General features: G+C 44.4%; 1 protein-coding gene across 1 annotated transcript; it reads left to right on the forward strand.

The window, feature by feature from the left end:
- The first annotated feature begins 603 nt into the window (after positions 1 to 603).
- Positions 604 to 6460, forward strand: Il1b (interleukin 1 beta). The gene is made up of 6 exons (XM_041670988.1): positions 604 to 650; positions 1200 to 1248; positions 2824 to 3025; positions 3562 to 3726; positions 4921 to 5051; positions 5795 to 6460. The coding sequence occupies exons 1-6, from the start codon at positions 604 to 606 to the stop codon at positions 6002 to 6004; spliced, it is 804 nt and encodes a 267-aa protein (XP_041526922.1). The 3' UTR covers positions 6005 to 6460.
- Positions 6461 to 10933: the final 4473 nt, after the last annotated feature.

The raw sequence follows: 10933 nt of genomic DNA on the forward strand, positions 1-10933 counted from the left end.
CACAACTAAGTCCTCAGAGAGGGGTTCTTTCTCTCTCTTTTTTCCCCCATCCCCATCCTCTTTCCTCTTTCCCTCCCTCTCTCTATACTGTTTTTTTTTTAAATAGCTATAAGGCTATGGCTTGTGAAATACTCTGGAAATGAATGCTGTTTATATAGCAGCTGACATCTAAGTGGTATCTGTCTCCTCGAAAGTTGTTTCTGTTCAGGGTCTATGTCAGTTCTTGCTTTCTTCTAGAGCAGTGTTCTCAACCTTCCTAATGCTGTGACCCTTTAATACAGTTCCTTGTGTTGTGCTGACCCCCAGACATAAAATTATTTTATTTTATAACTGTAATTTTGTTATTACTGTGAACCGTACTGTAAATATCTGAGCTTTCCGGTGGTCTTAGGTGACCCCTGTGAGAGGCTGAGAGCCACTGTTCTAGACCCAGACGACAGCTCCTCAGCTCATTCATTCATTCCTCAGAGGTCCTCAGAGACCAGATTTCCATGCCCGCTCTGAACTAGAGCTGAGAGAGATACAAATGAAGGTAGCCCTCAGGGAAATAACACTGTGAATAGCCACTCACTTTCTCTCTTCACTCAGGTGTCTGAAGCAGCCATGGCAACTGTTCCTGAACTCAACAGTGAAATGGCAGCTTTCCAGAGGTCAGTGGGGAGCTGGAGAGGGGTCATGTGTCCAGGGCTCTGATTTCAGGAATGAAGGGTTGTCTACACTCAGAGGCCAGATTTTCCCCCAGACTGGGGACAATCCTTCGATGGCTGTCAGAATTCAAGTCAACCTGGAGTAAAGCCTTATTTGTCATTAATGTGTCTACCAAGTCCAGCCTTGAGACTTAGGTGTTGTCACTACAGGTATTCCTACAGATGCAACTTCCACATGGACAGGACAAGAGACCCATTTACAAAGTCTGGCTTGGAAGCAAGGGGAAGAGCTCAGATTTTTAGCTAACTCTGCTAGTCTAGATTTTAGGTGTTAGAATCCAACAGAGAGCACCAAGAGTACCCACTTACCTGGTCCAGAGTCTGCATCTAGACTATGGCTTACACAACACTATAGAACTTGCCATAAGTCTTCAGGTAGCTTTGGGTGTACTCTATGTGTAGGCTTATTAAACAATGAAGATTTGTATGCATAGTATTGCTAAGCAGATATTGCTAAGAACATAACTTAACCAACATCTGTTTTCATTCCAGTGATGAGAATGACCTGTTCTTTGAGGTTGACGAACCCCAAAAGATGAAGGTGAGACTTGGGTCTTAGCTCTCAACCTGAGGAGGGGCACTGGAATGGGAAAATCTCCAAACAGGGTGAGGGACACTGGACTGCCTATCTCCAAGGGCATTTGTGATGGTGCCAGTTGACCTCTTAGAACGACACAGACACAGACAGCCCACACATTGACCTAGCTCCCACACAGCTCCACCAAGCTGCAGTCACTCAGCAAGAACAGCCGATGGTGATCATGGTGTTCTATGCTAGGAAGACGGTCAAGTCTTCAACACACATCAAGTCCTCCTTTCAAAATGAATGAAGCCTGCTCTGAACGCTTGGTCAGACTCCAGAAGCTTTACAGAGAGGGGGAACCTTGAGAGTTGGCATATCTTACTTCTCTACCGTAGAATAGTTTCTTATTTCCTAGGGAAGATATTAAGACAATAAGAAGTCGGTGACAGAAACAAAGAGATTAATTGGGATCTTTTAAAAAATAAATAGTGACCTTAGACAAGACCTTTAACTGCTGTGTGACCTCAGACAGGGCACTGTGCCCTTTCTCATCTCAGAAACATGGGGCCTGAGCCTGAAGCTCGCTGAGATGTTGGCATTCTGCAACAACCTTCAGTTCTGAGATGTTTCCAGGGCTGGCCAAGTCCATCCTAGCATGTGGGTACTTCCCGGACTCACTCTCATGAAGAGTCATGTGGACGTCCCAGCTGTCCTGTCCCTTTTCCAGGCTAACTCTCTAATGTGGCGTGGCATCTGCCCAGCCAAATCACTGCCTGGGTCAGCAGGCAACTGCTTTTCTCCAACCTTTTTTTTTCTTCAAGTTCATGACAGCCCTCCCCAGCTGCAAAATCCAGTCCTCAGTCTTAAATGAGTACCTTTTAAAGGCCATTATAACTGATTAACCCAGCCCTAGGTGGAGCCCCGGACTTTTTCAGTCAGGCTGTGGCCCCACTGCCTGCTCTAAAGCCTGGGCTCTCGGTGGGAGCCTTTGCTCTGGACAGGAACTTCTCTCCCGATCAGTTTTCCCTTCATATTATTGCAAGTATCCATCACTGTCCTTCAACCTTCGAAACTACTGTCATGCCTCAAGGCAACTTTGCTTAGGCCTTAATGTGGTGTTTCTCTGAAGAACAGGAGAGGGATAGCACATGTCACAGGCAGAAGCTCTGTCTATAGTGTCTGCCACATGCCTTTGAGGAGATGGGGTGTGTGGGAAACAGTCGAGAGCTTGCTGAGGGATGGCAAGTGGATAGAAGATAGCACGAACACGTTGTCATGAGAAATAAAAAGTGTGGTGTTAGAGCAATGAGGACTCCAAAAGAGGAAAGCTTTAAGTGGGTGTAATTCTACGGTGAGGAGAGGTCTGTACAAGAAAGATAAAGTAGAAATGGGGTTTGGTATAGAAAATGCCAGGAAGCCTGTGTCTGGTTGTCACGTGCCCTGGGAAAGCCACTTAAGTCTTCTGGGTTCCAGAGACAGAGGGGTTGTGGTTAAGAGGTTGGTATCTCCAGGGATCCCTGGAGTTCTCTGTGGTTCATGTAGGAGTTTCCTGGTCTGGTGACCTAACGTGCTCTCTGCCTGGTTTCTCCACAGAGCTGCTTCCAAGCTGTTGACCTGAGCTTTCCAGACGAGAGCATCCAGCTCCAAATCTCCCAGCAGCATTTCAACAAGAGCTTCAGGCAGGTGGCGTCACTTATCGTGGCTGTGGAGAAGCTGTGGAACATTCCTGCCCCTTGCTCGTGGACCTTCCAGGATGAGGACTTGAGAACCTTCTTTTCCTCCATCTTTGAAGAAGGTACTTGATGAGCGCAGAGGACCTTCCTCTGCTCCTTCTCCATCCACCTCTTAGCAGGCAACTTCCCTCCTCAGGTGGAAGACCCTTAATGGTGGACATTTCGATCATTAGAAGGAAGCAAGGAAGTCTCCAAAGCGAATTAGTTAGGTCTCTAGCTAATTAACTTAGAAGAAGGTTTTAACAATGCTCATATTTGCAACTTGACCATTCATTCTCTAAGTACTTTGGCTTCCACTAGAGTTTGAAGTCTTGCAATGTCCCTAATGGGCTATTCTTATTACTAGCAACATTCTCTCTAAGGACCACTACTGCTAGTCCATAGTGAGTGGCCATAAACTGAAGGGTGTCTCATGGTGCCAGATCCAGTGTTCTTGCTCACCCCACTTCCAATTCCTCTATGCCCCACAAAAATTAGAATAGAACCTTGACTCTGAATGCTTAGAAGCCATGCAATAAACCAAATTCTGCCGCTTCACTTCACTGGGCTTGCTCTTCTAAGTGTCTACTTAAACAATGTCTGTTCTTTCGACTTTCAGAGCCCCTCCTCTGTGAGTACTGGGACGGCGAGCTGCTTGTGGCTGATGTTCCCATTCGTCAGCTGCACTGCAGGCTCCGAGATGAACAACAGAAATGCCTTGTGCTGTCTGACCCCTGTGAACTGAAAGCTCTCCACCTCAATGGGCAGAATATAAACCAACAAGGTAACTAGGCACACCTTGGTGTCCCTTCCTGGCCTCCTGGATGCTTACTAGATCTCTGTGTTTTAAGATGGAACACAACAGCAAAGATAGATAGATAGATAGATAGATAGATAGATAGATAGATAGATGATAGATGTAGATAGATGATAGATGATAGATAGATAGATGATAGATGTAGATAGATGATTGATAGATAGATAGATAGATAGATAGATAGATAGATGATAGATGTAGATAGATGATAGATGATAGATAGATAGATAGATAGATAGATAGAATGACCACTTATCAGTCTAGTCACATAGGGATATAGGAATAGCATATTGCAAATGCTCCATTAATGTGTAATCATTTGATGGCCATGCCATAACTGCCTGTGGGTTCTATTTCCCTCACTTTGAGGCTAAACTGTGGTTGAAAATTGATATGTCCATTTCTGTTCCCAATCCTGTCCCTTGCCCTGACATCCTTCCCACACAAAACCACATGGTTCCTTGTAGGGAAAGTTACTGGCCATCAGGAACTTACATTTCTCTTTGATAACAACAAGTGTTTCAAGTGTGGTGAGGGCATCTGTAGATAGAGGGATGAACCTGGCACCACGCCACTGTGGCAAGGGGGCACCAGCTGACAGCAACGGCACGGGCTTCTCCTTGGCTTCTGATCTTAGAAGCCTTGGAAGAAGCTGTTGCTCTTGTCCAAGTGAAGATAATCATATTTCTCTATGGCAGTGGCCAGGGGCCTCCCACTGAGATTGTTGTGACTAAGATCAAAATGGGTCTCTTTTTTGAAGCCACTCCCCCGGCTAAGCCAGTTGTTCCCACTTGCTGTTCTATATTCCTCAAAGAGTGCTGGCCCTGAGTGCTTGTAGGAGCATAGCTTTACCTGTTTCCATGGTGACCAAATTAACTTCTCATGTTAATGGGCACACAGTCTGCCAATGAAAGAGCTTCATTCCTTAGAGCTTAAAAGTTGCCTCATTTTCCCCTCTTCATTACCGCTACTAAGAGGTTCCGAGGAAAGCCTAGAGCAGCCTCCTGACCTTGCTACTATCTATGTGAAGCCCTGTCTGTACCCAGGGAAGCTCCTTCTGGGTCCCCACAGAGGACTGTATGGACTTTGTCTATCAAGTCTGGGGCTTGCAACCTCCAAGCAGGGCTGTATCCTTGACCCAGTTTGCTCTCCTTCATGCAGTGATCTTCTCCATGAGCTACGTGCAGGGGGAAACAAGCAACAACAAGATACCTGTGGCCTTGGGAGTCAAGGGGAAGAATCTGTACCTGTCCTGTGTGCTGAAAGGTGGCATGCCCACCCTGCAGCTGGAGGTGAGTGAAGCCAGAGAAGCCACAACCCCTTGTTCTCCTAAGCCGCTCAGCCATCCCGTACTTCTCAGACATCCACCTGCCCCGCCTTCCAGAAAACGTAGGAGGTCTTCTCGACAAGTTACATAAATATAGAATAAAAGGAGCATAACTTTTAAATGCATGCAAAGCTCACTCCCTCCGTGGGAGAAACGAAGCCATTTTGCTGTTCTCATCTCATCATGTCCTGCCACTGTTATGACCCCCAACACATCATGCAGGGTCAAGGCTGAGAAGGTCGCCTGTGGCTACAGTTTGGTTTTGGTTTTGGTTTTTGTCTTTTCTCATTTGATGGAGGAGAGTTTGGAGAACTACTCAGTTATTGGGAATCACCATCCATCTCTGGGCCATTCCTACGTCTTGCAGCATTCCTACCAAAAGCTGATGCCATTCATACTTTAGGGGGAAAAATGTGACAAAGTCCCTGGAAACTAAGTAGTCTTGGAAGCTTTAATATAATTTCCACTTTTTAAAATATTTCCACCCATTATCCCCCCCCCCCTCGGGCTTTGGGTTCAGAGAGAACAAAGGGTTCTTTTGATGCTTGGATAGAAAGATGGGGTCCAACAGTCAAGAATGTGGCCCCTAATCCCACAACCTGTTCGTCAGTCTCCTCCCTGGCAGCCCTGAGAACATGGCTACCATGGTAACTTTATTCTTTCTGTCACGCACACACACACAAATTTCTTCTTCCTATTTTTCTGCAGAGTTTAGATCCCAAACAATACCCAAAGAAGAAGATGGAAAAGCGGTTTGTCTTCAACAAGATAGAAATCAAATCCAAGGTGGAGTTTGAGTCTGCGCAGTTCCCCAACTGGTACATCAGCACCTCCCAAGCAGAACATAAGCCTGTCTTCCTGGGAAACAACAGCGGCCAGGATATAATTGACTTCACCATGGAATCCATATCTTCCTAGGAGGCCCATGTGTGTTGGATGAAGCCTCAACCCTTAGTGCTGACACAAGAAATAGTCTGGACTATTTCTAATGCCTTCCCCAGGACAGAACTCACCTTGTCACAATGAAGGGACAGCTCTGTGTCCAGGGGACTCTTTAGTCCTCTGCAGAGCCAGGTCTTTCTTACCTCTCCTGCATTTTCAGAGCCACCTTGACAGAAACCATGGCACATTCTGTATAGAGAAAGCCTGTCTTTTCTTCCTGGCCTCTGATGGGCAACTATTTGCCTGTTTATTTATGTATTTATTGATTGGTTGATATATTTAACTTAATTCAAGGGGAACATGAGGCAGGCCTACAAAAGAAATCTAGTTTTCCATGATATGGAATAAATTGAATTTGGATCCAGAGCATGGTCTGAGCTGAGTTCTTTCATTGAAGCTGAGAATAAAGAGGCTCATATTACATAGATGAGAAAATTTATGAATGAAGCATTAGCACATTGTTTTGATGAGTATGAAATAAAATTTACTAAAGCAAGAAACTTTAAGCCTGGTTATTGACTTCTCTTGGAGCTTACACAGAAAAAGAAAAAAAAGTGAGAACTCTCACTGGACGTCAAGAAGCCTATTTCTCACAGCTGAGAAGGACAAAGTACCCTAGACACATCTTTGACCACAAATAGAAGCCTTCTCGCTTCTTTTTCCCTTCCTTCCTTCCTTCCTTCCTTCCTTTCTCTCTTTCTCTCTTTCTAAAGGCTATTCAAGGGCTAGGGAGATGGCTCAACCAGTAAAGTGTTTACCATGCAAGTCTGAGGACCTATATGAGATCTCCAACATCTATATAAAAAACCTGATATGGTGGCACATGCCTGTAATCCCAGCACCAGAGACGTTGGAACAGGAGGATTCCCAGGGCTTGCTAGCCAGTCAGTCTAGTGGGTATCTGCATCCACTGAGGGATCCTGTTTAAGCAAATGAGGGAGATAAGTGATTTGATCTTTAGTCTCTACCCCAACACACACGCGTGCACACATACACACACACACACACACACACACACACACACACACAAGGGGATTTTCACTGCACACAATTCATCTGAAAAATAAGATCAGCTGAAACTTTAAAGGGAGTAAGAGTTGGTGGTAACAATTGACTTGCCTAGTCAGTTAGCCCACAGACATCTGTTAAACAAATGCTTAATGAATAAGTTAAGCATCCCTACTTCCATAGGAGATAAGTGGGTAGAAGAATGGATGGATAGATAGATAAACAGATGGTCAGATATAAAAATTAAGGCAACATGACACATAAAGACAAGATAAAGTCTAAGAGGAGTAGCCAGGACGGAGCTACAGGGTCTGGCAGGGGAGATGGCAAGTCAAGGAGGGTGACATTTGCATCATATCTAAAGAAACAAGGACAAGTTGGAAAAATGAGGAACGGGCACATCAGATACAGGGACTCGAGTGAATGATAGGAGATCATATCCTATCGTGGGGATAGGAGAATAAACGATGCACAGACAAAATCAAGACTAGCCAAAAGCAAAGTCAAAACACAACACAAGTTACAGAAAAAGAAAGCTGTGCTTCATCCCAAGTAAAGGGATGATTTCCTGAACACATGAAGAGCCCTTCAAAACATTAGAGGAAGAATATGATGACTATCCAGCAGAACAATAAGCTCAGGCCTATTACCAGGCTAGGCTGATCACAAAAGGGGAAATGCCATGGGATCCTGGGCAGAACAAGGGTTACTCAACGTCACTCATTAGAAGAAAGTCAACTTAGAAGTACTTTCACCTACTCATGTGTTCCTACCTGAATGACAAAAATCAAAGGTTTCACACGCCCTGTTGACGAAACTGTAGGGAAACCCCACTGTTAAATATTATACATGGAAGTATGACATCTATGGAAGAAAATGTGATAGCAGATGACTGACAGTCACAAATGTACTCTGTCCCAGCAGCAATCTTACTACTGAGAATGCACCTATGAACGTATATGACCATATGAAATGACACAGAATCAGAAGTGTTCATTTTACACGGATCACTGACAATAATTGGAACTAACTCAGTATCAACAAAAGACTGGTTAAAGAACTAAAGAATGAACAAAGACCCGGCTCTCTGTATTGATACGGAACTCTCTCCAAAACAAGCAGAAACGCTAGCATAACAGAGAGCAGAGGGAAAAGCAAAACCATCCAATTGTGTTCAGATTTGATCTGAAATTTCTAGAGGATACATAAGAAACCAATAAAGTCACTGAGAAGATCCAGGAAATAAAACATACATGAGCAGGCATAGGAACAAAGCCCTCTCTGTATGCTTTCCACAGAGTTTAATCTTTTTAATCTTGTGAACGTATCCACTTCTCAGATAGAAAATAACAATAACTAAAGCTTTGTTCCCAGAACAAAAGAATTTAAATGACCAGTCACAGAAAAGCAAACACTGAAATGTCAGAGCTTAAAAGCTCGCTTCCAAGATGTCATTGTTTTTTTACCGCTGATGTGTAATGTGTAGATGGGTCACATTTTCTTTATCCATTCTTTGGTTGAGGGGCATCCAGGTTCTGGATATTATAAACAGTGTTGCTATGAACATAGTTGAACAAATGTCCTTGTGGTATGATTAAGCAAGCATCTTTTGGATATATGCCCAAGAGTGGTATTGCTGGGTCCTGAGGTACATTGATTCCCAATTTTCTGAGAAATTGCCATATTTATTTATTTCCAGAGTGGTTGTATGAGTTTGCACTCCCACGAGCAATGGATGAGTGTTCCCCTTATTTCACATCCTCTCCAGCATAAGCTATCATTGGTGTTTTTGATCTTAGCCATTCTGACTTGTGTAAAATGGTATCTCAGAGTCATTTTGATTTGCATTTCCCTGATGGCTAAAGATGCTAAACATAAATTTGCATGCAAATGAATGAAATAGAAAAAAACATCCTGAGTGAGGTAACCCAGACCCAGAAAGATGAGCCTGGTATGTACTCACTCATAAGTGGATACTAGCTTTAAAGCAAAGGATCATAGGGAAGCTAAGTAACAAGGTGAACCCTAAGAAAAGCATACACAGATCCAACTGGAAAGAGGAAATAGACAAGATCAACTGACAAAATTGGGAGCATGAGGGTAAGGGAGAAGAGAGGGTGGAAGGGGGAAGGGAGAGGATCAGGGAAGGGAGGAGGAGAACTTGAGAAAATGGGATAGTCGAGATGGAGGAAGGACAGAGATGAGAGCAAGGAAAGAGATATTTTGATTGAGAGAGCCATTATGGGGCTAGCAAGAAACCTAGCACTAGAAAAATTCCCAGGAATCCACAAGGATGACCCCGGCTAAAACCCTAAGCAATACAGGAGAGGGGGCCCGAACTGGCCTTGTCCTGTAGTTAGATTGATGAATATTTTGAATGTTACCATAGAACCTTCATCTAGCAACTGATAGAAACAGAGGCAGAGACCTGCAGCAGAACACTGGGTTAACTTCCAAAATTTAGTTGAAGAGTGGGAGAAGTGAGAATATGAGCAAAGAGGTCAAGACCTTGATGGGGACACCCACTGAAACAGCTTACCTGAGCTAATGGGAGCTCACCAACTCCAGCTGGACAGAGAAGGAACAAGCATGGGTCCAAACTAGTCCTTCTAAATGTGGGTGACAGTTGAATGGCTGGGGCAGACTGCAGGACCCCTGGCAGTGGCACCAGGATTTATTCCTACTGCTTGTACTGGCTTTTTTGGAACCTATTCTCTTTGGATGGATACCTTGTTCAGCCTAGATATAGTAGGGAGGGCCTTGGACCTTCCCCAAAGCAAAGTGCCTTACCCTCTCTGAGGAGTGGATGGGGGTGGGGAGTGGCGTAGGTAGAGGGAATGGGAGGAGGGGAGGGAATGGGAATTGGGATTGGTAAGTAAAATGAAAAAAAAAAGATAATTTTATTTTAAAAAAAATAAAAGGAAATTATATTTTTTTAAATATAAAGAAGAAAAAGAAGAAGCTCCCTTCCAACATCCGTTTTCCTTATCTCCAGCTCCCCAAGCTGAGGCAGAGAAAGACACAGCTCTCACACTCGCTAGTTTCAATGGAACCATTGTTAGGAGCAGGCATCCAAATGTCACATTCTATAACAGAGAACTGTTGTGAATGACATAGAGGTGGCCCCATAGCCCAAGGGCAACCCCCATTCCTTGGTTCAGTGACACAATCCTTCTGCCCCTTTCAGGTCCAGTGGTCACCTGTAATGACACTCCCCCTTATGAGGAAGCCAGATTCCAAATGATCTATGTGCACATACATGTGTGTGGCTTTTCAGAGAGGAAGAAAAAATGGCAGTGCCTAGCTTTGTTAAATGACCAGCGGCTCCGAAGTCCACTCACTGTTTGCTGTTCCCCCAAAGAAACAGGTTCAAGAGCACTCAGACACCTGGTCTGTACATAATCAACAACAGCCACTGGAAGCAAGGTCCAGGCACATCATTGGTGGAAAAGGACACATCACACAAGGACAGAGCAAGGACGTTTACACAGCGTGGGAGGCCCGGCCCTGCAGCCCTAACCATGGGCTTCTAAAGGCAGAGCTGGAAGGGGATTGACCAGGCTGAAATGGTGGTTACTGGGGGAGAGGCAGAGCAAGGAGAGCTGCCAAGGGGAACTTAGGCTATTCTCTCTCTCTCTCTCTCTCTCTCTCTCTCTCTCTCTCTCCCTCGTTTAATTCTCTGCATTGAGATTTGCAAATGGCTTGAGTTCCAATTCCTGGATCTGGGTCAATGACTAAACTTCTCCTCCAGAAGATATTCTATTTCTTTTTTTTTTTTTTTTTTTTTTTTTTTTTTTTTTTTTTTTTTGGTTTTTCGAGACAGGGTTTCTCTGTGGCTTTGGAGCCTGTCCTGGAACTAGCTCTGTAGACCAGGCTGGTCTCGAACTCACAGAGATC

The sequence above is a fragment of the Microtus oregoni genome, unplaced genomic scaffold, assembly GCF_018167655.1.
Source record: "Microtus oregoni isolate MIOR12 unplaced genomic scaffold, Mior012 000020F_ref0000438, whole genome shotgun sequence".
Taxonomy (NCBI): domain Eukaryota; kingdom Metazoa; phylum Chordata; class Mammalia; order Rodentia; family Cricetidae; genus Microtus; species Microtus oregoni.

Excerpts from the sequence above, each read along its gene's own strand:
- Il1b (XM_041670988.1), top strand. The coding sequence starts at position 604 with ATGGCAACTGTTCCTGAACTCAACAGTGAAATGGCAGCTTTCCAGAG. Across the intron at positions 651-1,199 it reads GAAATGGCAGCTTTCCAGAG|TGATGAGAATGACCTGTTCT; the intron begins GTCAGTGGGGAG and ends TTTTCATTCCAG. Across the intron at positions 1,249-2,823 it reads ACGAACCCCAAAAGATGAAG|AGCTGCTTCCAAGCTGTTGA; the intron begins GTGAGACTTGGG and ends GTTTCTCCACAG.